This window comes from Phaenicophaeus curvirostris, chromosome 11 (genome assembly GCF_032191515.1).
Source record: "Phaenicophaeus curvirostris isolate KB17595 chromosome 11, BPBGC_Pcur_1.0, whole genome shotgun sequence".
Classification (NCBI taxonomy): Eukaryota; Metazoa; Chordata; class Aves; order Cuculiformes; family Cuculidae; genus Phaenicophaeus; species Phaenicophaeus curvirostris.
Genome location: NC_091402.1, coordinates 17,940,150 through 17,967,262, shown reverse-complemented (window position 1 = coordinate 17,967,262; position 27,113 = coordinate 17,940,150). Strand labels below are relative to the sequence as shown.

The 27,113-nt window shown below is 64.1% G+C and overlaps 1 protein-coding gene across 1 annotated transcript in view; it reads left to right on the top strand.

The window, feature by feature from the left end:
• Nucleotides 1–26,542, top strand: part of COL7A1 (collagen type VII alpha 1 chain) — a 33,519-nt gene extending 6,977 nt beyond the window's left edge. The window contains 109 exon segments of the mRNA XM_069866151.1: nt 67–213; nt 418–534; nt 611–760; nt 966–1,094; nt 1,177–1,323; nt 1,472–1,597; nt 1,669–1,812; nt 1,895–2,020; nt 2,100–2,246; nt 2,326–2,454; nt 2,534–2,680; nt 2,841–2,960; nt 3,048–3,194; nt 3,275–3,411; nt 3,492–3,618; nt 3,698–3,841; nt 3,915–4,075; nt 4,181–4,228; nt 4,348–4,374; nt 4,485–4,529; nt 4,713–4,805; nt 5,107–5,178; nt 5,458–5,493; nt 5,570–5,623; nt 5,851–5,919; nt 6,003–6,116; nt 6,373–6,399; nt 6,502–6,555; nt 6,657–6,719; nt 6,857–6,916; nt 7,035–7,070; nt 7,207–7,251; nt 7,468–7,503; nt 7,615–7,659; nt 7,773–7,808; nt 7,889–7,915; nt 8,016–8,048; nt 8,235–8,306; nt 8,408–8,467; nt 8,580–8,615; nt 8,791–8,871; nt 8,997–9,032; nt 9,107–9,151; nt 9,251–9,322; nt 9,466–9,510; nt 9,608–9,634; nt 9,719–9,760; nt 10,695–10,775; nt 10,914–10,949; nt 11,047–11,082; nt 11,169–11,249; nt 11,438–11,473; nt 11,705–11,776; nt 11,927–11,971; nt 12,176–12,211; nt 12,338–12,373; nt 12,484–12,588; nt 12,715–12,750; nt 12,872–12,907; nt 13,077–13,124; nt 13,244–13,279; nt 13,451–13,582; nt 14,113–14,323; nt 14,426–14,460; nt 14,646–14,690; nt 14,860–14,931; nt 15,069–15,113; nt 15,217–15,279; nt 15,411–15,455; nt 15,726–15,761; nt 16,039–16,074; nt 16,228–16,272; nt 16,532–16,564; nt 16,719–16,778; nt 16,856–16,891; nt 17,001–17,081; nt 17,175–17,243; nt 17,350–17,385; nt 17,480–17,521; nt 17,649–17,693; nt 17,834–17,878; nt 17,998–18,033; nt 18,141–18,200; nt 18,339–18,464; nt 18,598–18,669; nt 18,913–18,948; nt 19,191–19,250; nt 19,417–19,461; nt 19,533–19,568; nt 19,706–19,741; nt 19,830–19,886; nt 20,185–20,256; nt 20,492–20,563; nt 20,652–20,687; nt 20,770–20,850; nt 20,938–20,991; nt 21,210–21,263; nt 21,340–21,402; nt 21,491–21,553; nt 21,821–21,937; nt 22,283–22,360; nt 22,440–22,493; nt 22,703–22,751; nt 22,834–22,881; nt 23,291–23,380; nt 23,779–23,862; nt 24,352–24,471; nt 25,195–25,374; nt 25,505–26,542. Coding sequence (XP_069722252.1) covers nt 67–213; nt 418–534; nt 611–760; nt 966–1,094; nt 1,177–1,323; nt 1,472–1,597; nt 1,669–1,812; nt 1,895–2,020; nt 2,100–2,246; nt 2,326–2,454; nt 2,534–2,680; nt 2,841–2,960; nt 3,048–3,194; nt 3,275–3,411; nt 3,492–3,618; nt 3,698–3,841; nt 3,915–4,075; nt 4,181–4,228; nt 4,348–4,374; nt 4,485–4,529; nt 4,713–4,805; nt 5,107–5,178; nt 5,458–5,493; nt 5,570–5,623; nt 5,851–5,919; nt 6,003–6,116; nt 6,373–6,399; nt 6,502–6,555; nt 6,657–6,719; nt 6,857–6,916; nt 7,035–7,070; nt 7,207–7,251; nt 7,468–7,503; nt 7,615–7,659; nt 7,773–7,808; nt 7,889–7,915; nt 8,016–8,048; nt 8,235–8,306; nt 8,408–8,467; nt 8,580–8,615; nt 8,791–8,871; nt 8,997–9,032; nt 9,107–9,151; nt 9,251–9,322; nt 9,466–9,510; nt 9,608–9,634; nt 9,719–9,760; nt 10,695–10,775; nt 10,914–10,949; nt 11,047–11,082; nt 11,169–11,249; nt 11,438–11,473; nt 11,705–11,776; nt 11,927–11,971; nt 12,176–12,211; nt 12,338–12,373; nt 12,484–12,588; nt 12,715–12,750; nt 12,872–12,907; nt 13,077–13,124; nt 13,244–13,279; nt 13,451–13,582; nt 14,113–14,323; nt 14,426–14,460; nt 14,646–14,690; nt 14,860–14,931; nt 15,069–15,113; nt 15,217–15,279; nt 15,411–15,455; nt 15,726–15,761; nt 16,039–16,074; nt 16,228–16,272; nt 16,532–16,564; nt 16,719–16,778; nt 16,856–16,891; nt 17,001–17,081; nt 17,175–17,243; nt 17,350–17,385; nt 17,480–17,521; nt 17,649–17,693; nt 17,834–17,878; nt 17,998–18,033; nt 18,141–18,200; nt 18,339–18,464; nt 18,598–18,669; nt 18,913–18,948; nt 19,191–19,250; nt 19,417–19,461; nt 19,533–19,568; nt 19,706–19,741; nt 19,830–19,886; nt 20,185–20,256; nt 20,492–20,563; nt 20,652–20,687; nt 20,770–20,850; nt 20,938–20,991; nt 21,210–21,263; nt 21,340–21,402; nt 21,491–21,553; nt 21,821–21,937; nt 22,283–22,360; nt 22,440–22,493; nt 22,703–22,751; nt 22,834–22,881; nt 23,291–23,380; nt 23,779–23,862; nt 24,352–24,471; nt 25,195–25,374; nt 25,505–25,554 — 7,742 coding nt within the window. The 3' untranslated portion in view covers nt 25,555–26,542.
• The last annotated feature ends 571 nt before the right edge of the window (nt 26,543–27,113 follow it).

Genomic DNA, 27,113 nt, shown 5'->3' with positions numbered 1-27,113 from the left:
GGCAGCAGGGTGGTGGTGGCACCTCCACCTGGACCCCCCTAGGGACTGCGGTGCTGGCCCTTGCAGGACAGGACAGGCACAGGGTGGACCTGGATGCTGGGCGGACGTCGCATGCGCTGGGGGAGCTGCAGCCCAACACTGACTACGTGGTGACGGTCGCACCGCTCTTTGGGCAGCTGGAGGGGCCCGCGGCCACCCTGAGGCAGAGGACAGGTAGGTGGTGGGTATGGGAGATGTTCTCCTGCTTCTGGCCCCTGGCTCTACCCCCGGCGCCATTGCCATGGGGTGGGGAGGGGAACATCCCCGTGGCCCACACCATGGTGATGCTCCCCAACCTGCCTTGCGTGGGGGTTGGGGAGTAGGTGGCTGGTGGCACGGTGCCATGGGGCAGCCTGGCCCACGGGGTCCCTCTTGCAGAGACGGGTGCAGAGCAGATGCTACGGACCAACATCCTGAGCCCCACGACCATCCAGGTGCTCTGGACTGGCACCCGTGATGCCCGTGGCTACCGCCTGGAGTGGAAGAGAGCCACAGGTGGGTTTGGGGCTCCTAGTTCCCTTACAAACCCTCCCTGTGCCAGCAGCCAGCAGTGACTCTCCCCTCCACGCAGGACCAGAGCTCCCCAGGACGGTGTCACTCCCAAGCAGCACCAACACCTACCAGCTGACAGGGCTACAGCCAGGCACCGTGTACCGCATCACCCTCTACACCCTCTACGATGGTGGGGAGGTGGCCACCCCCGTCACCACCTTCCAGACAGGTGAGCAACCACCATGGGTCCCTTGGGTTGTCCCCCACCCTCTCAAGCCATTGGGATGGAGGAACATCCCACGTAGCGTTGCTCAGCCCGAGGATCCCCTTGGCCACAAGACACCCCGCTCTCTGGTCACGGCCTGGGGTGAGGATGGTGGCCGCGCTGTCTGTGCTGCACAACTCCAGCTGTGCCTCACCACATCCCCTCGCAGGCGTGGAGTCGCCCGTGGGCGCTGTGTCCGAGCTGCGCCTTGTCGAGGAGGCGGGCAGGCGGGTGCGGCTGAGCTGGACGGGTGTCCCTGGTGCCACCGAATACAAAGTGGTCGTTCGCAACAGCCAGGGTGAGTGCGGCAGGAGGGCGGGTGGCACCCAGGGCACCCCGGCCCTGGCACTGAGGGTCTGTGCCCACCTGGCTCCTGGCAGACGGCACGGAGAGGACGAGGCGCGTCCCGGGCAGCCAGACGGCGCTGGAGCTGGGCGACCTCCGAGAGGGCATCACCTACCTCGTGCGCGTCTCGGCGCTGGTGGGCGGCCAGGAGGGCAGCGCCGCCACGCTCACTGTCCGACTCAGTAAGTCCACGCTGGACCAGGAGTCCCAGTGCTGTGTTTTCCCCTCGTATCATGCTTTTGCCCTCTGTCCCCCTGCAAACCCTCAGGGTGCCAGGGTGGCCACGCAGCCCCTCTGGGCACCCTGAGTTGACACCCTGGGCTGGCGCAGAGTACCCAGCAGTAGGCAGCATCTCAGACCTGCGGGTGACGGAGGCCGGTCCCAGCCAGCTGCGGGTCACCTGGCGAGGGCTGCCGGGAGCTGGGGGCTACCTGCTGACCTGGCGAGGCAGCGACGGTGAGTGTGGGGACCTCGGGGCACCGTGGTGGTGATGCCAGAACCGTTTCCAGCCCAACCGTCTCTCCTAGGTCTGGAACAATCCCGCTTCCTCCCTGCTGACCCCACTGCCTTCACCATCGAGGGGCTGCGTGCCGGCGTTGTCTACACCATTGGCGTCTCAGCTGTTGTGGATGGCCGTGAGGGCAGCCCCGTCACTGTCACGGGGCGGATAGGTGAGATGTCCCCTTACCCACTGGTGGCAGCCACTGCCTGTTTTCTCGGGCCCGGGTTACCATGTCCCTCTGGGTGTCACAGCACCTGAGCAGGTGGGAACCGTGTCCCGGCTGGAGGTGCAGGCGTCCAGGAACAACATCGCTCGCATCACTTGGGTCGGCGTGCCGGGAGCCACCACCTACCGCGTGGTGTGGAGCCGCAGGGACGGTACTGTGGGATGGGGACGGGGATGGGGACAGGCTGTGAGGGTGGCAGGGCAGGGGGCTGACGCCGTGGGCCTTGGCAGGGGGCTCGGAGAGCAGCCGGCGGGTTCCCGGCCACACTAGCTCCTTCGACATCCCCGACCTGGAGAGCGGCGTCTCCTACACCGTGAAGGTGATAGCGCTCATCGGTAACCGAGAGGGCAACCCCGTCTCCATCGTTGTCACCACTCGTGAGTGCCAGGGCAGGGGGCAGCACCCCAAGGTGACACTGGGCACCCTTGCCTCTAACGCCTGACCTTCTGCCCGCAGCGGATGTAGCTCCAGTGCCCCCTGTCAGCAGCTTCCAGGTGACGGAGACATCGGAGCATCGCCTACGCCTGACCTGGGTGCCGGTGGCTGGCAGCACCGGGTACCGCCTGCTCTGGCGCCCGGCTGAGGGTAAGCGTGGCCAGCTGGCGCTCCTGCAGCCCTGCCAGCCCTCGTGTCGCGTGGCCTCACCCTCTCTCCCATCATGCAGGAGGGCCTCAGCGCAGCCAGCAGCTCCCGTCCACCGCCAGCTCCTATGACCTGTCAGGGCTGGAGCCCGGTCGGCGCTACCACATCAGCATCGTCAGCCTGGCTGGTGGCCGTGAGAGCGAGCCGACCACCGTTACTGCCATCACCGGTAAGGGGCTGTGGACCCTAGCGCCGGGCTGGAGCCTGAGGTGGCACGCAAGGACTGGCTTGTCCCAGCCTCAGGCTGAGGAGGGTGATGGGTGGAGGACCAGGAGCATGGTTGGGGCTGCCCCGTGGGGCCAGGACACTTTCCTCCTCTTCCTTGACAGCTGCCCCTGGCCGTGTCGGCAACCTGCGGGTGACGGAGGTGCGGAGAGACTCGGTGACGCTCACCTGGACTCCCATCCCCGGTGCCTCCAGCTACGTCCTCTCCTGGACTCCCCCAGCAGGTGAGGTGGGCTGGTGGCCCTGGGGCAGGGGGCAGTGTCTTTGTGAGGGCTCACCAGCCCCTCCTGACTCTGTCCCCTGGGTGACAGCTGGAGGGGAGGCAGGGCGGACACTGCCCAGCGCTGCCAGCTCCTACCAGGTCTCCGGGCTGCGTCTGGGCCAGCGCTACACCTTCACCCTCCGCCCTGTCTTGGGGAGTGCTCCAGGTGCCGAGAGCTCCATCAGCGAGCGCACAGGTACAGCAGGGCTGTGCTGGGGCCATGACTGGGCTTGTCTCCTCTCTGCCAGTGGCTTCACCCCTTCCCTGTACCCGTAGTCTGCAGGGATGCCCGTGGTGACGTTGTCTTCCTGGTGCACGGCACCCGTGACAGCTCCTCCAGCGCTGATGCCGTCCGCACCCTCCTTTCCAACACTGTGTCTGCTCTGGGGCGCCTGGGCCCCGAGGGCACCCAGGTACGGGGCTGTTGCGACGGCGAGGGGGCTGGGGGGCATGTGCAGGCAGCGGTGCTCACCACTCCTCTGCGCTCTCCCAGGTGGCTCTCGCCACGTACAGCTACCGCAGTTTACCCTGGCTCCTCCTCAACCGCTCCAGCGACCTGCCGGCTGTGCTGGAGCAGATCCGCACCATACGCTATGAGGAGCCCAGTGGCAACGCCATCGGTGAGGAGCTGTGCCAGGAGCCGGAGCAGCAGGCGCTGGTACCCCTCTGACCATCTTCCTTCTCCTCCTTCCTCCCCAGGGGCTGCCATCACCTTTGCGAGGACCTACCTGCTGAGCCCCGGCGCGGGGCGGCGAGCTGGGGTGCCGGCGGTGCTGGTGGTCCTGGCCGATGGTCCCTCCGGGGACGATGCCATCGCTGCGGCCAGGGACGTCAAGGCTGGAGGTGAGGATGGATGACGTCCCCGCGGGATGCACGGGCTGCATCCTGTGAGGTGCTGATGGAGCTCTTGGCTCAGGGGTCCGGGTGCTGGCGGTGGGCTTGCAGGGAGCAGACCGGGAGCAGCTCCGGCGCGTGGTCACTGGCGAGGACCCGCGGTACATCTACCAGGACAGTGGTGCACTGGCAGAGTTGGAGGGGGAACTCACCGATGACCTCTGCACCATCATCTCCACCAGGGTAAGGGACCAGGGTGCCCTGGGGGGTGTGCAGAGGGAGCACCCCTGTGGGGACCAGGGGCTTCTCCTGCTCCCAGGTTCACACATGCTTCATTTGTCTTTCCAGCCAGAGCCAGAGCCCAAACCAAAGCCCTGCAGCGTGCAGTGTCCCAAGGTGAGCATCCCCGTGACATGCTGTGCTGCTGGGGATCAGGGAACCCCAAGCTTGCCGGCGGTAGTAGCACAGTGAGGAGCCGAGCATGGGGAGACAGCCTCTAACCCATTCTCTTCCAGGGTGAGAAGGGCGACCGTGGCGAGCCGGTGAGTGTTTTGGTGTCCCCTCACTGCTGGTGGCTCTAGAGGGGCTACATCCCCCAGCCCCGCTGCTGCCAGCCTGCAGGGGACAATCAGCCCTGGCTTTTTCTCCACAGGGACTGCAGGGACGTGTCGGGCAGCCAGGCCCCCCTGGCGAGCCGGTAATGTCCTGCTGGGAGAAAGGGGGGAGGCAGCTCCCTAGTGGGGGCAGCGACACGGTCCCTTGGTCCCCTCGTCCTGCGCGTGGGTGCAGGGACAGGGACCTGTCCAGCCCTGACTGCAGGGACAGAGAAGGGAACATCTCTTGGTTGCCACCCAGCTTGTCCTCTCCGCTGTCCCTCCAGGGCCGTCACGGGCTGCCTGGCCCTCCAGGACCCGCGGGGCCACGGGGTTTGCCGGGAGAGACTGTCGAGAGGCCGGGCAAGAAAGGGGACAGGGTGAGTACGTCCAATCCTGCCACCCAGGCACCCGCTGTGTCCCCAGGCGTGAGGACCCAGCCCCCCCGAGGGTCTCTCTCTGCCCCTTGTCCCTCCCTCGTCACCTCCAAGAGGGGATCTCCTCGCGGAGCCCTGCTCCAGCCCCACGCTGCTCCTTCGTGCCCCAACTCAAGGGAGAGGCGCTCCCAGACCTGGCTCTGCCACGGGGCCGTCCTGGGCTCCCAGCGCTGCCTGTGGCACTGGCTTGTCTGGCAGTGCTAGGATGCGCCTGGTGCTGGCATGATGCTCCTCTCTCCCACAGGGATTCCCTGGAGCTGACGGGACACCGGGAAGCCCTGGCCGCCCTGGGAACCCTGGATTACCCGGCCAGCCAGTGAGTGGGGGTGTCCCTTTGGGTTTGCTGCTGCATGGTGAGCTCTTCCCAGTGCCCTGCCTGCTCCCTGAGCAGCCTCTGCCCACCCTCTCCCTGTGCTGAGGAGTCCCCGTAGCTGGCAGAGTCACTGCTGTCCCCATTGCGTGTCCCACGTTAAGTGTCCTGGGCAGGACCCGTTCATCCCTGCCTTGGCTGGAGCCCTGTCCCATCCCACCCCACCATCCCCACTCTGCCACCTGGCAGGGACACACGTTCACCCCCTGAGCTGTTGTTTTCCAGGGCACCCAAGGCGTCCCTGGCCCTCGAGGGGATCCTGTGAGTATGGCCCCATCCCTCCCCATCCCTGCTCTCCCCCAACACCCCCTCCTCACTCTTTGCCTTTTGTTTCCAGGGACCAAGGGGCCCTGTGGGGCTTTCTGGCCCGAAGGGGGAGAAAGGCGAGCCGGTAGGTTATGGGCACAGGGCTGCCCCACACAGGTCTCTGGGGAGCAGTGGGGATCCTGGTGGATGTCATCCCACCCCTGGCACCTCCTCACGCAGTGTCGGGGTGACCCCAGGGTCTCCCCATCTCCCTCCGGGTCCCTGGCCTCAGGGTGGGACCGTGGCCCCCATCCTGCACCGGAGACACAACAGGGCGCATGAGGACACTGAATTTTGATTTTCCTCCTTCAGGGAGAGCCCAGGGTGATTGTGGACGGAGGAGAGGGGCTGCCGGGTCAGAAAGGGGAGCCAGGCATACCGGTATGTACGGGGGTGGCTGTGCTGGGAGGTGTCCACCCAGCCCGTGTGGCAGCACAAGCTAATGGAGCATCTCTGTCCCCCAGGGCAGCCCTGGTCCCCCTGGGAGCCCTGGTCTGCGGGGACCACTGGGTGATGCAGGCCCCCCTGGTCCACTGGGACCTATGGGGCCACCGGGACCTCCAGGAGAGTTTGTGAAGGTACGTGTCCATCGGTGCTGCACGGGTACAGCTGGGGGGACGTGTGGACAGATGGAGCTGCTCCCCTGGGCGATGCTCCTGGTCCCAGTCCTGGCTGTGCCCATGCACACATACACATCCACGAGCACATGGGTGCATGTGCCCTGATGCCATGGAAGGTGGGCTCTGGCCAGCATGTTCCCCCTCGCTGCTTGAGGGGACGTGGGAAGAGCCCAAACCCACCCTTAGCTGCTTTCATTTTTTTTTTCCCTTTCAGGGGGAGAAGGGTGACCGAGGGGAGAGGGTGAGTGGCTCTGTGTTTCCTTGACTTCTCTGCCCAGGAGGGTACTGGGAAGGAATGAGCCCTCTGGGGGCATCTTGCAGTACCTGACCCCTGTCTCTGCAGGGCCCCCCCGGACTTGTGGATGGGGTAGCACCTCGAGGGGAGCCCGGCGCCCCGGTGAGTCCCACCCTGGGCGAGCAGGGATGGCAGAGAGGACACAGCGGCCGTGTGTCCTCAGGGCTGAGCTGTGTCCCTGACTGAGCTGTGCTCCCTTGCAGGGTCTGCCTGGGGACCCTGGACCCCGGGGACCTGCTGGTCCCCCTGGCCTGAAGGGAGAGAAGGTAAGGTGGCAGTGGGGATGCTCCAAGCTGGGGTGGGACCCTGCACCACTTTCCACCACTTTCCAGCGGGGATGCTCATCCCCATCCCATGGGCATCCCCATCTCACGGCATGGCTGTCACCTTTCCTAATCCCCAGGGTGATGGCAAAGAAGGTTTCCCAGGGCCACCTGGCCGCCCTGGGGACCCAGGAGACCGGGTGAGTTTCCCAAGAGAAGGTAGGTCAGGCGGGAGCTGGCCTTGCTGGTGAGCCCCAAGGGCACCTCGGAGGGCTCCCGCTCTGGCCATACCTGAGGTGACTTCTCCATCCTTTGCAGGGTCCTCGGGGACCACCAGGGGAGCAGGGCAGGAAGGTGAGTGTGTGGGAACCAAAAGGATGCTCTCGCCTTGCCCTCGGTGGGGAGAAAAGGGGTCTGGGTGCTGTTCCTGGACCCATGCCACTTGTCACGGGTCCTGCTGCCCCCTGACCTCATCTTCCTCCTACACCAGGGAGACCGTGGGGCACCAGGCGAGCTGGGAGAGATGGGCGAGAAGGTAAGAGTGTCGGAGCAAGACTGTGCCATTCAGCAGCATTGGCTGGTCCTGGTGTCCCTGCAGCACCGTGGTGGCTGTGTCTGGGGTTGATGTCGGTGGTTTTGGGTGGGATTTGAGGTCGGGCCCTAAAGGGCCCTGGAGTGGTGCTTGGGGTGGGAGCAGTGTGGGGTGGAGGGAGGAAGGCTCCCTGAAACCCTCCTCTGCTTCATTCTGCAGGGGGACCGTGGGGTGCCAGGACCTGAGGGCGAGAAGGTAGGTGGGCAAGGGTGGCTGCAGCCACACCAGGGTCATGCTTGTCCTGCTCTGGAGCAGCAGGGGGAGGAGGATATCCCTGACGCCTTCCTCTTCTTCCCTTTCTTGCAGGGAGAGGCTGGAGCCCCTGGGCGCCCGGGGCCATCGGGCAGAGAGGTGTGTTGGGGCAGCGGCAGAGGACTCGGCGCCCTGGGAGCAGAGGGCTGCCGTGCTCTGGGCGTGTGTCCCCAGGCACCACCAGACTCCTGAGATCTTTGTTTTCACCACAGGGAGCTCCAGGACCAGCTGGCCCCCGGGGGGAGAAGGTGAGGGCAAAGCAGGGTCCTGGTCAGTTGGCACGGGGCTGCTGGAGAAGTGGCCATCAATGACTCCCATCTCTCCACAGGGTGATCCAGGACCTCCTGGCAAGCCAGTAAGTGATGCTGCCCACTGGGTCCACCTCTGCCTGCCCCAGCCCTGGGACACGGAGCTGTGGGCAGCGCCCAGCATGTTCCCCTCTGCTTCTCCCCAAGGCTCCCGTCGTGACCGGTGTTCAAGGAGAGAAGGTAACCCTCTTCCAGCCATTGCCCCCTGGCCCTGACTGGCACCCCTGGGGCATGGCCACAGGCTGGAGAAGGGGATCACACAACTGGACATCCACCCAAAGTCCCTGGGCCTGGTGGTCCCCTGCTTCAGTGAGGGAAGGTGAGTGGTTCAGGGGGGGGCTGTTGATGCTATTTCATCTGCTCCAGGGTGACCGAGGCTCCCCAGGACAAGAAGGACCTCCTGGCCCCAAGGGTGACACAGGAGAAAAAGGTGCTCGCGTGAGTACTGCCTGGGGACGGGGGCACAGGGGGCACAGCACAGCCCCCCGGGGCTCATGGTGCCTGTGCCGTTGCTCCAAGCTGCATCCCTTTGTGTCCAGGGTGCCCCTGGCCTGAGCATCGCGGGGCCAGCTGGCCCCAAAGGCGAGCAGGGCGATCGGGTGAGTCTGGGTGCATCCCTGGGGCTGGGGCTGGCCAGGTTTTGCTGCAGAGCCACCAGCGTGGGGTCACCCCGATTCCCAGTGACACGTCCTCTCCCTCTGCAACAACCAGGGTATCGTTGGTCTCACGGGCAGGAGCGGCCCCAAGGTAATGTCACTGCAGGAAGCATCTCTCTGTCCATCTGTCTGTCCATCCTTCTTCCATTCGGGCTCTGGAGGGGCTGTCCCTGCAGACCATGCCATGATGCTGCTCTGGCGAGCGGAGGGTGCTGGGCTGAGCCCTTTCTTTCCCTGAACCACTGTCCCTTCTCCTCCCCTCCTAGGGCGACCCAGGGGAACCAGGGGAGAAGGGTGAGCCCGGCCGAGCGGGTGCCCCAGGACAGACCGGGCTTCGTGGCAAGGAGGTAGAGTGGGGCGAGGAGGGTGGTGGGACTGGGATCTGTGGAGCACCAGAGCCCTGAGGAGGCTGGGGGTTTGGGGCAAGCAAGGAGATGTTGGTGACTTGTGCTTTTCTCCTCCTGTGCTGCAGGGAGAGCGTGGAGAGAAGGGTGATGAAGGCACCCCAGTAAGTGAGGAACCCCCCCAAGGACCAGCGCCTCCCTCCCCACTGCCCCCCACTCACCCTCTCTCTCCCCACAGGGTGAAGCAGGTCTGCCTGGCAAACCCGGAGACAGGGGCCCGCGGGTAAGTGTGGGGCTGGTGGGCCCCCTGGGGCAGGTGAGATGCTCGGTGCTCTCAGAGTGGCTCCTGCTAACGCACACCTTCTGTCTGCCCTCCACCCAGGGCCTCCCTGGCTACCGTGGCCCCCCTGGCGAGAAGGGTGACTCAGGGGACCCAGGTCCCGAAGGCAGGAACGTGAGTACCACCTCGTGTGTGCCACTCGCCACCCCACACTCTTCATTGCCCCGCGCCCCAGGGGAACCCTTCACCCCATGGGATCCACCACCCCCTGGCTCCCCTGTTCCCTCATTCCCTCACTCCATCTCTCTTTCTCACAGGGCAGCCCTGGAGCGCCAGGGAGCAAGGGTGACCGTGGGGAGCCGGTGAGTGACACAGGACCGTGTGCCCTCAGGAGCCAGCCCTGCTCTCCCCAGGGCTGTGCCAGCTCCCCCTAACCTACTTCTCTTGCCCTTCTTTCAGGGGCCTCCCGGACCCCCAGGACGAACCGTAAGCTCTGCCCCCACCCTTCTCCCTGCCCACAGCCTGGTGCCAGGCTGCATGTGCTCTGACAACCCCTTCTCTGTCCCACAGGTCGACGTGGGGCTCGGAGGAGTCGGGGAGAAGGGGGAGAAGGTAATGAGTGGGTCCTCTGGGATGCTGGTGGTAGGGTGCCCTGTGCCATCCCTCGCTGGGTTTGCCTGTGCACTGCAGCCCTGGTGCACCAAGCCTTCCCTGCCCAAATGGCTTTAAATTGGAGGGGGGAAGATTTAGATGAAACATTAGGAAGAAATTCTTCATGATGAGGGTGGGGAGGCCCTGGCCCAGGTTTCCCAGGGAAGCTGTGGTTGCCCCATCCCTGGGGGTGTTCAAGGCGGGGTTGGATGGAGCTTGGAGCAACTTGATCCAGTGGGAGGTGTCCCTGCCCAGGGCAGGGGGATTGGATCTGGATGGGCTATGAGGTCCCTTCCAACCCAAACCATTGTGATTCTATGGAAACAGCCCCTGCCACATAAAGCCGATGTGCATCATGGTTGAGAGCCGTGTGGGAGATGGGGTTTGTAGGATCCAGGGGGCACACGGGCTGATACTCCTGCCCTGTGCTGGGAGGAGGGTGCCAGGGCAGGAGGTCCCTTTAGGGCTGAGGTCCTTGAGGGAGTCAGCATGCTCCTGGCTCCCCAACCCCTCAGGGATCCCACAGCAGCACCCTGAGCTCTCGCTGTCCTGCTTTTCGGAGCCAGCTCAGGCTCAGGATGGAGCTGGCCATGGGCTGCGCTCTTTGCTGGATGGCACCGGGGTCTCCAGCTGTGGCTCAGCTGGTTCCTGGCTCAGCAGCGCTGCTAATTGCATTTCTTCTGCATCTACTATCTGGCCACCCAGGAGCTGCATTGAGCCCAGCAACCCTTTTTTTTTTTTTTTCCCACTTGTGCCTGTGTTTTGAGAGCTTTGTTATTATCCCGCCCTTAAACCACGCAGAGGTGCTCAGCGTGGGCTCTGGCACGGGCTCGGCACAGGCATTTGTGCTGGTGCTGGGACAATATCTTCTAAATGCAGTGCCCTTTCCTGGCAGGGGGACCCTGGGGACCCCGGTGAGGATGGTGCGAAGGGTGCCCGGGGTGACGCCGGCTCCCCTGGCCTGACTGGAGAGAGGGTAGGTGCTGGGTCTCTGGTGCGCGAGGTGGTGGGATAGCAAGGTGGGTGATGTTCTGAGGGAGAGACGAAGTCCTGGTGGTGAGGACCCAGGAACCCCTCTTTTCCCTCTACTGCTGAGTGTATCTCTCTCTTGCAGGGTGTGGAGGGCCCCCGCGGTCCCCCTGGTGCACGGGTGAGTGTCACCTCCCCACAAGGGTCTGAGTTGGGGTCCATGCCCTGCTTGGCTCCTGTTCAGGGGGACAATGCTCACCCCTCTTCTTACCCCACAGGGTGAACCTGGGGACCGAGGCTTGCCAGGAGAGAAGGTGAGGGGGCTAGGGGCTTGGGGCTGCCCCGTGCCTCCAGCTGTCCTGCCCCATGTCTCCAGCTGTCCTGCCCTGCTCTCTTACAGGGGGACCGTGGCCCACCAGGGCTGGATGGCCGCAATGGGCTGGAAGGCAAACCTGGCCCCCCAGGTCCTGTGGGGCTGCGGGTGAGCATGGTCCAGGGTGGGGAGCACGGCTGCCCCCATGGACCACGAGCTGGGGGGCTGCTGGGTGGAGGGATGATGGGGCAGGAGGAGCCACCCCCAGGACACCCTCTGCTCTGGGCTGGGGATGCTTATGGGAAGCCCCTGGCAGGGTGGGGGTGTCCCTGCTCTCACCACCTCCTTCTCTGCAGGGGGACCCAGGGAAGCAGGGGGATCCTGGCCGGGATGTAAGTATCCCTGGAGAGGGCAGCGTTGGGTTGTGCTCCTGGTGGGGCCATTGCGCTTGCTAGGGATCCCTGTCCTGTCCCATGCTCCCTGGTCCAGGGCAGCGCAGCGGGACTGTCCCCCGTCCCCATCAGGGTGCCACTGTCTGTCCCAGTCCTGCTCCTTTCTCCCAGACTGGCTGGGGGAGACGGGTGCCCTGCTGTCCTGTGCTCCCACATCTCCTTTCTCCACAGGGGCTGCCAGGGCTGCGTGGGGAGCAGGGTCCGCCTGGTCCCGTGGGCCCCCTGGGACCGCCTGGCGTCCCCGTAAGTACCAGCTGCCCTGCGCCCCAGGGATGCGTGATGAGCCCCCATGGGGCTCACCCAGTGCCCAGCTCCTCCTTCCACGGTGGGGCCGGGGACCCCTGGCACCAGCAGGGCACTGCGGGGGCTCTCACTGCTTCTTTTTCCTCCCAGGGTAAAGCTGGCAACGATGGCAAACCTGGCCTCAGTGGCAAGAACGTGAGTAGAGGGAACAAGGCTTGGCTTTGGGGCTCACCAAGGGGGTCCTGAGAGCCACTGATCCCACTCCAGAGTGAAGGGAAGAGGGGATGTGGCAAAGAGCCCCTATTCTCTGAGCTGTGTCCCTGGTGCCTGTCCCTGTCCCTTGCAATGCTTGTGCTGGGGTGGTCGAGTCAGGTGCTGACTGGCAACCTGTGTCCCCAGGGAGAAGATGGGACACCAGGAGAGGATGGGAGAAAGGTAAGGAGCTGAATCCCTGCATGGTCCGCACACACATGGTGCTTCCTCCCTGCCCAGGTCCAGGGGCACCATTCAGGGCCGTGGGGATGGGGCAGCATCCCTCTGACTCTTTTCTCTCCTGGTTAGGGAGACAAAGGTGACGCAGGACCCCCTGGCAGAGACGTGAGTACCTCCCTGCAGAGGAGCCTGGTGATCAGGGCGCTGAGAATGTGCCCCCACTGGGGACAGCCCTGGGCACCCCTGTGCTGGGACTGATACTGCTCTTTCGCCAGGGCCGCAGTGGTGCCAAGGGCGAGCAGGGGGACAGGGGCGTGCCAGGCCCCCTCGGTCCCCCCGGCCTCCCCGGTGTCCCGGGGCTGGTTGGCCCCCCAGGCCAGGTACGTAATCCTCAAGCCCAGGGTGCCACCCAGCACCAGACTCCGGAGCCTGCGCTGTTGTGGGGTGGGCAGGAGTCCTGCCCGCGGGCTCCCTCAGCTGCCATTGTGTCCTTCTGCATCTTCTAGGGCTCACCAGGCCCCCGTGGGGTGACTGGACCAAAGGTAGGTGTGCTCCTGCCCCCAAGGCAAAGATCTGGGGGATCCTGTGCCAGAGGGGACGAGTCCTTGGTGGGACTCCGGGCCCCCAGCGCTTCCCCTCCTTGATACATTTGCTGTGTTTCAGGGGGACCCAGGGGAACCTGGACTGCGAGGGGAGCCGGTGAGTCCCCAGCACTGAGCCTGACAAGCTGCTGGGTGACGGCAACCACAGCCCCTGCTCAAGCGGCACCAGCAGTGTTAACTCTGAAGCCTACTGAGCGCAGCATCAGCGCTGCTCACCTCCTGCACCTCTGTGCATCTTTTCATTCCACTTTTCTCTGCAAACCTAGGGGCGACCTGGTGACCCTGGAGCACGTGGAGACCCTGGGAGTGCAGTGGTGAGTCCTTCACAACCTGCTGGGCTGGGATGTCAGCCCTAGGGTACAGAGGACCCTCCGCAGCCCCCATGGTGGAGGGAGGCCAGCACCTGCTTCGTTTTTAATGCTTTTTATTGCAGAACATTGAACGTAGCCTGGAAGCACTTGGCATCAAGGTACGTAGTCCCTGGCTGTCGATGTCGGGGATGTTCCTGCCACATGGCACCAGGAGGGGTGACGCAGGAGGTGGTGGGACACCCGAGCACCTGGGGTGGGCTGGCAGGGCTGTGGGGCGCTGCAGCTGGGTTGCACTGTCCCCCCGACTGTGGATTTTCCTTCCCTCCCAGATTTCATCCCTGAAGGAGCTCACAGGTGCCTATGATGGGAGCTCGGACTCCTTTCTGCCAGTGTCTGAGCGGCTCCGGGGCCAAAAGGGCAGCCGGGGGGAGCCAGGAGAGAGGGGACCCCCAGGCCGAGAGGTGAGCGGAGCCGGTCTCGACGCCAGGGCCAAACGCGTGCCCTGATCCCACCCTAGAGAGCTGGGGGTGTTTAGCCTGGAGAAGAGGAGGCTGAGGGGAGACCTCATTGCTCTCTACAACTCCCTGAAAGGAGGTTGTGGAGAGGAGGGAGCTGGCCTCTTCTCCCAAGTGACAGGGGACAGGACGAGAGGGAATGGCCTCAAGCTCCACCAGGGGAGGTTTAGGCTGAACATCAGGAAAAAATATTTCACAGAAGGGGTCATTGGTCCCTGGCAGAGGCTGCCCAGGGAGGGGGTTGAGTCACCTTCCCTGGAGGTGTTTAACGGAAGGGTGGACGAGGCGCTGAGGGGCATGGTTTAGTGTTTGATAGGAATGGTTGGACTTGATGATCCGATGGGTCTTTTCCAACCTGGTGATTCTATGATTCTACCCCGGCTGGGGTCTATGCAGCTGGCTAAGCCCTGGGGCACTCAGGAGGGCTGACACCCAGCATAGGGCTAGCTCTGGCAACATATTATTATGTTTTGCAGGGCTCCTTAGGCTTCCCTGGCGAGCGAGGACCCAAAGGTGACAAGGGGGACACGGGCGCCCCCGGCCCCCAGGGTCCCACGGGCCGCGCCGTGGGCGAGCGGGGTCCCGAGGGGCCGCCTGGGCAGCCAGGGGAGCCTGGCAAGCCGGGTATCCCTGGGGTGCCGGGCCGGGCCGGGGAGCTGGGGGAGGCTGGGCGGCCCGGCGAGAAGGTGAGTGTGTGCGGAGGCATGGGGTGAGGGCAGGGGGACCTGGCCCAGGAGCTCGGGGACAGCCCCGTGACGGCCACCCCGTTGTTTTCTCAGGGTGACCGAGGTGACCGGGGTGAGAAGGGTGACCGGGGTGAACAGGTGAGACAGGACGGGGACACTGCCTCTCCGACCCCGCTGTGCTGAGCACCTTTTGGGAGGATGGGGGGGTCACTGGGCATCACTTTGCCCCCCAGTAGGGGCCAGATGTGGCCCTACTGGGATGGCTCTGCTCCCCCGTGCCCTGCTGTCCCTTTGATGCTTAATCTATTTTTCTACCCACCCAGGGCAGGGATGGCTTGCCCGGCCCCCCAGGGGCCCCAGGGCCCAAGGTAGGTGGTGGCAGCTGCTGGGGACCATCCCCAGGTGGTGCCAGCCTGCCCCTCTGGGGATGGGTGGCCACATCCCGTCCCCTGGCATGGGGACTCGGGGAGGGTTGTGCCCCCAGGGGGCCACCTTGAGGTCCCCTGGGTGCCAGCCCTGATGGCACCGTGCCCGCAGGCGGACGTGCTGGAGGGCAGCCTGATGGGCTTGCCTGGCGAACGCGGCCCCGCCGGACCCAAGGGAGCAAAGGTGCGTGGCGGGGCAGAAAGGAACAAGGCACCCAAGGCGATCGAGCCAACGTGATGAGTTGGGCTGGGACTGAGGACAATAGCAGGGCAGGTGTCCCCAGGTAGGGGCTGATGGCATCTGTCTTCTCCCTGACGCAGGGCGAGGCAGGAGCTGAGGGCGAGCGGGGACCCAAAGGAGATAAGGTCTGCGGTCGTAAGTCTCCCACTGCCAACAGGGCAGCCCTCTGGGGGTCAGCAGGGATGGGAAGGTCCCTGCCTGTCCTACAAGGTCCTGTCCCCTCTGCAGGGTGAAGGAGGCCCGCGGGGTGAGCGAGGGGAGCCTGGCGAGAAGGGCAGGGATGGTGCCCCGGTGAGTACCACGCTGTCCCCCTCACCTGGCACTGACCCCGTCCCCTCACCTGGCACTGACCTCATCCCCTCACCTGGCACTGACCCTGTCTCCTTGCCTGGCACTGACCCCATCCCCATCTCTTGCTCCAGGGCCTCCCGGGTGAGAGAGGGCTGGCTGGCCCCGAGGGGAAGCCGGTGAGTGTGGACATGGTGATAGGGGGTGGGCTGGTACGAGGGGATGGTCCTGTGGTCCTGCACCAGCTACCACCAGCACTGGTGGGAGTATTCACGTCTCCCTCAGCTCCTTCCCCACCGCGCTGGGCTTGACAGGTCCTATGGGGACCTCCTGCCCACCTGCTGTGAGTACCCCAGGCTGGTTACCACACACCAGGAGCAGAGAGAACCCACAGGCAGGGCTGCCTGGGGGTTTCTGCTCACCCACTGACTCTGACGTGTTCTTTGCAGGGTTTGCCAGGCTTCCCCGGTGTGCTGGGACGCCCGGTAGGTGTCCGTGTCCCCACCGTGTCACTGTGCCCCCCACCTCAGCGCACAGCCAGGGGCTCCTGGGTGCAGGCACTGGGTGAAGCCATCGGGGCCACCTCTCTGTCTGTGTGGGTGCTTGGCCACAAGTGTCGTGCCAGGAGCTGGCCAGACGTGTCCTCGCTTGGCCTGGGTGCTTTCCAGAGCTGCTGGCACCTTCTCCTCTCCTGGGGAACACCCGCTGCACCCACAGGGGAAAACCCATCCCTGCAGTGACCCTGTCTCTTCCTCCCTTCAGGGCAGCCAGGGAGACCCAGGACCACCAGGACCTCCGGTAAGAAGCCACCCCGTGCCCTGTGAAGGGGACTGCCATGAAAGGGGGTGTCAGCAGGGCAGGGATTCCCCCAGGGAGCAGGGTGAGGTGGCAGTGCTAGGACCGTGCCATCAGCCAGCACCACCCCAACATCACGTCTCCTTGTCCCCGCAGGGCAGTGCTGGCCCACCGGGGACCCAGGGCCCAGCTGGCACCAAGGTACATCATCAGCATCTCTGTTGGCATCACCACGTCCAGCTTGGCAGAGGAAAGCGGTGCCTTGCCAGATTTTGGGGGCTGGAGGGAGGGCCACGTTTTGGGATGTTTGGCGCTGGAGGGAAGGACATTTTGAGCTGGACCCCCTCCCAAATCCAGCTGGACCTGGAGAACATTCTTGCGGCAGGCACTGTGATGAGGCTGTGACCGTGGTGGACGGTGGCTCGTGGTGGTGGAACTGACACAGGCTCTCTTTTCGCAGGGTGATCCGGGCGAGCCTGGCTCCAGCATCCGGGTGAGCATCCGCACACTCCACTCCAGCACCTGCCTGGCCCCCCCAGAACCAGCTGCCCCCGCTGCCGCGCTCCTCCCTGCGGGTGCAGCCGAGGCCCCGGCTGTGCCAGGGCAGTGTTGCCAGCCCCTCTCTGATGTGGCTGTTTCCATTGCAGGGCCTGCCCGGTCCCCAGGGCAGCATGGGGCTGCCCGGCCCCCCCGGCCCCGGGGTAGGTGTTTGCTGCACTCCCCATCCTGCCCTTTGGCCATTCCTGGTGCCCAGGCAGCTGCTTGATTTCTGTCTCCCTTGCAGGGCCCACCGGGTGTCCCCGGGCAGCCAGGACAAGTGGTGAGTGTGTACTGCCCCTCCTGCCTGGCTGCCCGCGGTCTGGGGTGCTCTGGCTGCTCGAGGGGGTTGAGGGACCCCTGCACCCCAGCCCGGCTCTCACCTCCTGCAGGGGGAGAGCGGAAAGCCAGGCATGCCGGGCAGGGACGGCGTGCCGGGGAAGGACGGAGAGGCAGGAATGCCCGGGAAGATGGTACGTTGCTCCTTACTCAATCCTGTCCTAGCGGGATCCCCGTGGGGCTCAGCCCGGGGTATCCTCAGCTGAGGGCTGTGTTGTTTGTGGCAGGGCATGCCAGGACCTGTGGGCCCTGCCGGTCCCAAGGGAGAGCCAGGGGATGCTGGACCCCCTGGGCAGGTGAGTGCAGAGCTGCCAAGGGACCTTCCTGGGTGCTCCCAGGCTGGGACGAGGGGGAGCATCCCTGTGCAGCCCTGCTCACCTGCCCCTCTCTCCTGTATCCCAGTCCATCGCTGGCCCTCCTGGTGCCAAAGGCGAGAAGGTAAGGAGACGGGGTGCAAAGTGGTGGGACCCCAACCCCTGGGCGCTGCTGATGCCCAAGGTGGGTGTCTCTGAGCACCCGCGTGTCGCTGCAGGGTGAACCGGCGCTGCTGAGGGACGTGCTGCTGGGAGAACCCGTGAGTTGGCACCGTGAGCCTTGTCCCCACCATTAACCCCATTCCCTGCCTTCTCTCCTTGCCTTGGCGGGTGCTGAGCCAGCCCTGTGGCCACCTCTGTCCCCTCACACCACTCTCCCCCCGGCAGGGCTCCAAGGGTGACCGTGGCTTGCCTGGCCCCAAGGGTGACAAGGTGAGCACTGTGTGGGTAGCCGGTGATGAGGGGGCCAGGGGCTCCCCATCTGCCTGCCCTCAGCTGGAGGGACCCACCACAGCTGCTCCCCACTGTGCATCATGACGTGCCCCTTCTTTTTGCCTGTTTTCCCATGCCAGGGGGAGCCAGGAGGATTCGGGGAACCGGGGGATCCTGGGGAAGATGTGAGTAGGAGGCACATGGTGGGGCTGTGATGTGGACACTGGGGGCAGTGAATGCTGCCGAGGGGGACCTGTGTCCCTGTCACTCAACAGCTTTTCCTGGTGCCTTGCTATCTTCTCAGGGAGCCAAGGGATCCTCTGGAGCCAAAGGGGAGAAGGTAAGTGTTCCCTGGTCCCAGCAGGGACTGCTCTGGGTGGCACGGTGCCACTGGCCCCCTCGTGCTCACCAGCCAGGAGGCACAGCACATGCTCTGCCACTACGCAGGGATCGCCAGGTGTCGGTATGAGGGGACCACCAGGACAGGATGGGCCTCCAGGCTTGAAGGTAACCCCTGTCCCTCTGTCCCTCTGGCTCTCACCATGTGCCCAGTGCCTGGATTCTGCCCCAGCTTGGCTGGCTGAGGGAAAAGCATGTTCCTTGGTGCTGTTTACCTGGGCTCCAGCTTTCTCCTCCCTGCTTTAGGGTGACCTCGGCTTGCCAGGACCACCAGGACCTCCAGGCTTAGCAGGCATCGCTGGGACACCAGGGCAGCCTGGCCTGAGAGGAGACAACGGGCAGCCTGGCCCACCAGGTCCACCAGGAGAGAGGGTAAAGGCGATGGCCGTAGCTCACCTCTGCTGGTCTGTGTGTCCTGACCCTCGGGCAGTACCAGTGGGGTCCCTGCAAGCCCTGTGGGTTCCTAGACGTGGTCCCTACCTGCTCATTGGTATTTCCCTGCCAGGGATTGATCGGCTTTCCTGGGAGAGATGGCACTCCTGGACCACCAGGACCCGTGGGGCCACCAGGGCCAGCTGTGAGTATGGGGCTCCGGTGCCACAGCATCCCTGGGGGTGCAGGCTGTGCCCCAGCTCCCCATCGACTTGGGCAGGGTGATGGGGATGCGTCCTGCACCTTCCTGGCCCCAGACTGTGGGGCTGGGGGCTGCTGGGGCCTCCAGCACGGGACAGGAGCTGCTGTGGGGCCCTAGGGATACCTGGTGCGGTGCTCAGCATCACTTTCCTCCTGCAGCTCACTCACCCCTCTTTTTTTCTTTTAGGGCGTACAAGGGGCCTCTGGCCTGAAGGGTGACAAGGTAGGACAGGGGCAGCCCTATAGCATGAGGGGTTTGGGGCTGCTCCTCTTGTGGGGTGTCCTTGCTGAAGCCACCCCCTGGGTGATGCTGAAGTCACTCTGGATGGTGGCACACGGGAGTCTGGTCTGTGCTGGGCGTGCAGGACAGCGAGGGTCTGCAGGGGCGTCAGGGGGGACGTGGTGTGGCTGGGAGGAGAGGTGGGCAGCAAGGACGCTGATGAGCTCTTGCCTTCCCACTGGCAGGGTGCCCCAGGGGCCGGGCTGCCAGGAGCCAGAGGCGAACGTGGAGACCCAGGGCCACGGGTAGGTAACACTGCGGACCCCCTGCATCCTCCCCCTGCGTCCCCACCATCAGGGATGGGAAATCCCACCATGTAGCCTTGTGGGGAGAGTGAGCCTGGCCGTGGGGTGGGGTGAGACAGGAGGACCCCATCCTAGACCCCCTACTCACATCCCTTTCTTCTCATAGGGTGAAGATGGACGCCCAGGGCCAGAAGGGGATCGGGGACCGGCGGTAAATACCCCTCTCCCCGACTGCAGCCCCAGCCAGGACCCTCCCTGACCACCCCTCTCCTCTTTCCACAGGGCTTGCCTGGGGTCCGGGGGGAGCGTGGGGACAAGGTAAGGGACTTTAGGGGCTGGAGAGCTGGGAGAGTGTACAATGCACCTCCGGGGGTAGGAGTAGGGTTCCCCTGAAAGGCGCTACCACTCCCTGTGGGGCATCCTTGCACTGTCTCACCATCTCCTCCTCCTTGCAGGGAGACATTGGATTCCCAGGTCCCAAAGGAGATAAGGTGAGTCCTCAGGATGGGAGGCAGTTGGAGGGAGGGCAGCAACACTGTCCCCTCTGCTCACCCCCACCTCTCTCCTTTCCACTTGCAGGGTGATACTGTGGTGGTGGAGGGGCCAGCTGGAGCACGAGGCAGCAAGGGGGAGCCGGTAAGACCTGTCCCCATCCTCTTGACCCCCTCTGTGTAATCCCTCTTGCCCTGATGGCTCCTGTGCATCCCCCCTCCCCGAGGTCCTGCTTGCCCTACACCTGGCACAGGGCAGCTTGCAGCCCCAGGGACTTGATCCTGCTCCCTCGTCTCCCAGGCAGCACAGGGCAGCCCTTCCCTGCCTGCCAGAAGAACTCGGAGGGCTTCTTGCTGCTGAGGGATCCCGCTTCGCAGAGCACGTCATCCTCTCTCCTTTATCTCCCTGTCCCCTGATTCCTCCCTGTGTTTCCCTTTTGCAGGGAGAGCGTGGCCTAAAGGGCATGGAAGGGGACAAGGGTGATAAGGGGGAGCAAGGCGTGCCCGGAGAGAAGGTACGGGGCTGGAGGGGTCTGTGTGTGGCTCAGGGCTGGGGACCAGGGAGGGTTGCAGCAGGGCAGTGGATGGAGGGACTAGGGCATGGGACCCCTGCACCCCACACACAGTGCTTGGCCCTCCAGCAAAGGGAGCTGCAGAGCCAGCCTTGGAGGCCACCGTGGCCGTGCTGTGGCCATGCAATTGCTGGAGCTCTCCCTCCTGCTCTGTATTCATCTGTGGTTCTGCTTGCAGGGCGCGAGGGGTGAGCAAGGCGAGAAGGGCTCTGCGGGCTTCCCCGGGGCACGTGGCCCTGGCGGACAGAAGGTGAGGAGCAGGTTACACGCAACTTCTGGGGGGCACTGGGGGCACTGTCCCCCTTGCCAGCCCAGATCCATGTTTTTGCCTTCCCCAGGGAGAGGTTGGAGCGTCAGGAGAGCCTGGTGAGCCGGTGAGGAGCCGTGTCTTGGTGCCGCTGTCACCCCTTCATGGGGCAAGAGCAGACCCTCGTCATACTGTGTGCTCTCCTACAGGGCCAACCCGGCCGCGACGGGATCCCTGGAGCCCGGGGAGAGAAGGGAGACATGGGACCCCTGGGCATGCGTGGCCCCAAGGTGGGTTGGTCTCTGCCTGCTGGTGGTCTCCGAGCCAGGGCCCACACCAGCTCAGCGTGGCCCTGACTCCCCTCCTCATCCTCACAGGGTGACCGGGGCATGAAAGGTGCCTGTGGCCTCGATGGGGACAAGGGTGAGAAGGTGAGTGGGTGCCCGCGGGGTGCCACAGGAGCCTGGATGTTGCCTGGAGGCTGCTGCCCTTTGGATTCCCTCCACCAGCCAGTGGGAGCAGGGAGATGGCTGAGGCCAGACCTCGGCCTCACAGCCGGGGCGCAGGGTCCCCTCCTGTGCCCGCAGCTCGGGGCCGAGCGCTGCGGGGTGCAGGACTGACCTCCCTGCCTCTCTCCTGCCCACTGTAGGGAGAGCCGGGCATCCCGGGGCGCTCGGGGCTGCCAGGGAGGAAAGGCGAGCCGGTAAGCACCGCGCTGGAGCCAGGGTGGGTTGGGGATGCTTGGCTGGTGGCTGACTGGCAGCTGCTTTGTTCCCCAGGGAGAGCTGGGTCTGTCTGGACCACCGGGCATCCCTGGGAAGGAGGGGCTCATGGGACCCAAGGTAGGTCAAGGTAGTACCGGGAAAAGCTGTGCTGGCACTTGAACACCCTGCTGCCTGCCCTGCATTGCCCACCCCTTCCTCTTCGCAGGGTGACCGAGGATTCGACGGGCAGCAGGGAGCCAAAGGAGACCAAGGGGAGAAAGGAGACCGGGTGAGTGGGCTGGAAAGGGATGCATTGCACCCCATCGCTTTTCCTTAGGATCTCGCCCTGGTCTGAAGAACATCAGTGCTCCCAGAAGAGCCACCCAGCGCTGCTCTAAATTATGTCGCTAAGCTATGAGTGACGACAAATCCCCACTCTACCACAAGGCACTGGTGCTTTGGGTCTGTCCAGCTGCGGGGTCGGAGAATGCCCGTGGTACCTGCTGTGGGCCAGGGGGCTCTGGCACCCCCCGCCTCACCCTCTGCTCTCCCGCAGGGCGCTCCCGGTGTTATCGGTATCCCGGGTCCCCGGGGCAGTGACGGTGCTCCTGGCCCCCCGGGGCCTCCAGGAATTGTTGGCCCACGGGGTCCTGAGGGCATGCAGGGCCAGAAGGTGAGTCCCCACTGCGGGTGGCTGGTCCCCGTCTGGGTGCTGTGATGGGAGGAGCACCCTTTCCCCAGAGAGCACGAGGGTCTGGTGGCCTCAGGAGCTGTGTCCCAGCTCTGACCCTCTCCTGCCAGCTTGCTGGCTTTGCGGTCCTCCCTTTTGTCCCCCTGCCCCCGGGATGGGAGCCTGGGAGCTTGAGACCCTTCTTGTCCCGAGGCTGGGCTGGACCTGTCCCTGTTCCCATCCTTCCTGGCATGCAGGGACGGGGAGAGCAAGCACATCCATGGTACTGAGAGAGGGCAGAGAGGCTCCAGAGCTGCCTGCCAGACCCTGAGCAAATGATCTTTGCAGGGGGAGAGAGGCCCCCCTGGGCAGTCGGTGCCGGGAGCTCAAGGCGTGCCCGGAATCCCTGGTGAGAGAGGAGAGCAGGTGGGTGAGCAGGTGCCTGGCCACAGGTGGGTGAGCCCGAGCCGGAGCAGTCTCCCACCTCCCATCTCCTTGTCCCCAGGGCAGTCCCGGCATGCAGGGGCTTCGTGGGGAGAAAGGGGAGCCGGGCATGACGGTAAGGAGCCAGGGGGGAGCTGGCACAGGCTTGTGGCATTCTGGGTGGGACGGGGTGCTGGATCTGTCCCACTGTCACTGATCGAGGGGTTCCCCTCACCTCTGGGCTCTGCTCCGGCACATGGGCCTGGTGGAAGGGTTTTTCCTCCTCTCTAATTGAACCATCCCCTGTCGCAACGCTGGTCCTTGGCCCCCTCGGGTGCCCGGCAGGAGGAGGAGATCCGCGCCTTCGTTAGGCAGGAGATGAACCAGCACTGTGGTGAGCATCCCCCCCGCGCTGCCCCAGGGCTGGGGCTCTGGCCCTGTGCTGCCTCTCACCCCTTCCACCATCTCTCCTGCAGCCTGCGGCGGCCACTTCCCACAGCGCCAGGATCCACGTGAGCACTCAGGTTATGGCTCTTCCTTCCTACACCCCTGCCCTATGCTTTTGGCTCCAAAGGGGGTCCCAGCACCCAGGTGTGCCGCTGCTTTTCTTGGGGCTGAAGGCAGCTGGGACCCTCTGGGACGTCCCTGAAGCTGCTTGGTCAGGGTTGACATCAGTGTGGGACCATGCCCACAGAGGAGGATTGGACCATGGCAGAAGCAGGGATCTACAAGGATGGTTGGGTCAGGATGATGGGGTCCAGGCTCTGCCTGATTGAGAAGGGATGATGGGGGCTGTGCTCAACCATGCTTGGGTGCCAGGGCAAGTGAGCTTGCAGGGCTAGGACTGCTGGAGAGTGAGGGTGAGATGGAGGAGTGGGATGGAGGGGAGAGGCAATGGGTTGGCTGGATTGAGGTGGGTGCTTTCTCTCCAAGGAGGCTGGGGTGCTCAGGCCAGAAGCAGCCTCCACTCTACCCAGGGAGGAGGAAGAATTGTCCGCCAGGAGAGGGAGCACCGCCAAACAGGTGATGGAGAGCCCAGATGGCTCACAGAATCTGGCCCTGTGGGTATATGTGTCTCCCCATGCCCATCGTCATCCCCATCGTCATCCCCATCGTCATCCCCATCATCATCCCCATCCTGCTGGGCTCCCAGCAGGCACTTTCCTGCTGGGCAGCAGCTCCTCCAGCCTGTCTCTGCTCTGGGAGCCCCTGGCAGCCCTGGTCTGTGGTGCAGGGAGCGGAGGGGGTGTCCTAGTTCCTCCATCCCTGGTCATGTACCCTGGTAGGCTGCAGCAGAGCCAGGGCAGTGCTGGGCTGCTCCGCACCTGCAAGGGGTGGTTTCCCCCTGGGTGGTGGAGGAGAAGCGCACCAGACTCCTTTACCTCCTCCCTGATACCTTTCCACATCCTTCCCCCTCACAGGGCCCTTCACCACCCAGCCATTCCCTGCTGGCAGCGCTCAGGCAGTCCCAGTGCTCAAGTTGTCACATGCTGAGGAAGAGGAGGGTAAGTGTCATCCCTCTGCTTTTAATCCTTTGTCCCCCTTTTCCCCTTCTCTGTGTGCGGGGCTGGTTGTGTCCCTGCCCTCAACCCACAGGCACTGGGATCATCCATCAGTAGCCAAGCTGCCTGACCCAGGGGGCTTGAACTAAAGAGTGGGAGGGGAGAGGGCAGCAGGGAGGGAGTGTGTGTGCATGCGTGTGTGTGTGGAAAAAAATTTTCACAGAAAGGGTCATTGGGCACTGGAACAGGCTGCCCAGGGAGGTGGTTGAGTCACCTTCCCTGGAGATGTTTAAGGCATGGGTGGATGGGGCGCTAAGGGGCATGTGTTTGATAGGAATGGTTGGACTTGATGATCCGGTGGGTCTCTTCCAACCTGGTTATTCTATGATTCTATGATTCTATGATTCATGCAGTCACGTGCAGAGCTGGGGCTGGAGGGGAGCAGGATGGAGAGGAAAGCAAAGGCTGCTCACGCCTGGCACTGTCTTGCAGGGCAGGACAGGCAGGTCACGCTCGACACTGATGACCTCGAGTACGACAGCATGTATGGAGAGGAGGAGGACTATGAGGAGGTCCATGAGATGGACAGCTTAGAGCAGCCCCCAGTGGGTGGTGAGCTTCCCTGTGCCTGCCTGGCACCGAGGACAAAGCAGCAGGGGGCAACTGCTGGGCTGCCCGGGGTTTTTTGGGGCAGTGTCTCCACATCCTGTCTGGCAGCAAGTCCCTGCAGCCTCCAGCTGGGGGAATTTGGGATTTGCAGCCCTCTGGCTGTGGGGATTTGGGATTTGCAGCTCTCTGGCTGTGGGGATTTGGGATTTGCAGCCCTCTCACTGGCACCTAGGCGGGATGCACCATGCTGCGCACGCTATGTACACTCTGTCCCCCTAACTGAACCGTCACTGTCAGCGATGGGTGGTTTGCTGGGCCAGTGGGACCTGCTGCCCTTTGCTGGTTTCATGAGCTGCAGGAGGGGATCCCAAAGCCCCCAGTGGAGCAGGGAAGCTCTGGTGGCAGCAGCAGCATGCGGAGGATCCCACCGGTGTCCTTCTAAAGCGCCCTGTGGCTGTCACGTCCCTATGCCACCTCCTTCCCAGGTCTATCTCCAGCCTTTGCTGAGTGCTGCCTCTGGGAGAGGGCTTGCTCAGAGCAGTCTTCTGCCCTCACGCCCCACCCCTAGGTAGGGCATGGAGATGTCCCCTCCAGCCAAACCCTGCCTGTGCTCAGTCAGGAGCCTTCTTCTGGGGTTTCTTCTCTGCCAAGAGAGTCTGGCTGCTTCAATGCCCCGGGAGCTGCTGGCTCCTGCCTGTCCTCACCGTCACCGTTTTCCCCCCGCAGCGGAGCCCTGCAGCCTGCCGCTGGACGAGGGCGACTGCCAGCGCTACACGCTGCGCTGGTACTACAACCAAAGAGTCACCGAGTGCCGGCCCTTCGTTTACAGCGGCTGCCGGGGCAACTTCAACCGCTTCGACAGCAAGGAGGAGTGCGAGTGGCACTGCGGGCAGCGCCCGGGGGCAGGTAGGCACGGCACCGCACGGCCACTGGCACTGGCAGGATCTCCACCCGGTGCCGTGGGCTCGGCCAGTGCCGAGCTGGGGGGACGGTACTGCATCCCCCACCTCAAATTCCACCTCTCTGCTCTCCACAGATGCCCGCGGTGTTGGTGGCAGCGAGGAGGGAGGGCAGCCAAACACGTAGGCGCAGGCAGTGTCTCGGCGGGCAGGGCTGCTGCCCCAGGCAGGGCTGGGCTGCCCGCGGTGGCAGGGACAACGCGCCCACCTGGCAGGAACCTGGTGCTATTTCTAACATGTCTTTTTTGCTGCTCATGGGTTTTTCCTTTCATGTCAGTTTTATTGCCCGTTAAGGTGAAATTTATATCAAACGAGAATCCACACCCCCTCCAAGGCTCTTAAAACTCACCCCCTCCAAGGCTCTTGCACAGCTAGAATTTTCCTGGGCTGTTCCCAATTTGATCTTTAACTTATTTGCTGCCAATGGGATGGCTCTTGGCACCAAGCCTCCTCTCCAGCAGCCTAGGAGTGGAGCTGGGACTTGGCATGAATTAGCTCCCCTCTAACTTACTTGTCTCCTTCCCTGCCCCACCCCAGGTCTCCAGCCCCTCCCTGCTCCCCTCTCTTTGCTGGGGGAGGCTGCCTGCATCCCTGGGCCAGCTGGTGCCACCCTGCACAGCATCCCTCATCCCCCACCCTGCACCCAGCTCCATCTGAATAAATTCACCTTAAGCTCAACCGGGACCGTACCAGGGCCCTTTTGCAGCTGCAATGGTTTGGCAAAGACCTGCAGGAGGGCTGGAGGCTTTCTCTGTGCTCTACCCTCCAGGTCGAACACCTGCCAGCAGCGCGTCTGTCTTTTTAATCCAGGGGTGCTCACCTGCACTCCCTGACCCGATCGGAAACCCTGAGGATGGTGCTATGTTAGAGGAGGTTCCTGCTCACCTACGCTCACTCTCAAAGGCTTCGTGAAAGCGATGTCAGCTCACAGAGGTCTGCAGCCCCCCTACAGCTCCAGGACTGAGTGTGAAAGTGCTCCTCGATGCCTCAGGGCCTGGGGGGCTGCTGGGTGGGCTTCGTGGTGCCCATATCTACCGCTGCTCTGTGTGTATATCTGTATACAGCGAATGTATATGTGTACCGGTGCGGGGGGGAGGGCTGTGGTATTAAAGCTGCGCTCATGGGGAGATGCTACACTTCTTGGCGCGCCACTGGAGATGCCCGTGGAGTATGGGGCTAGCTCTTGAGCCAAGCTGGGATGCCCTTCCCTGTTGCTCATAACCAGCAGCGCTGACTGGGAGTCCTTATCCCCCCAGGGACCCCGGTGCCTCATCCCTGTGCCCAACACATGTCCAGCTGACGCAAGCCAGGCCATGACCCCCTGGCCGGGCAGTAACGTGTTGGCACGCGAGGCTGGGGGGCTGCGTGATGCGCTGGGTGAATCAGGGCTGCCGGCTAATTTTGGCTACTCTGACAAGCTGCGGGGGTGAGTTCCTGGCTGCTTCCGCGAGGAGGAACAGAGCTGGCGTTATTTGCTCTGCCTGCTGCAGGGAGAGAGAGCGGCTGGCATGACACAGGTCACCCTGTGGCCACGGGGGTAGGCAAGACCCACAGCGGTCAGAGCCCTGGCTCCTTGCCCTGGCCAGCCCTCCAGGCTGAGCACCCACAAATTCATCTCACGCTGGTGCCTGCCTGGCCTGAGAGCCCCTGGGTGCTCCCACAGCCTCTAAGGAGGGAACGTCGAAG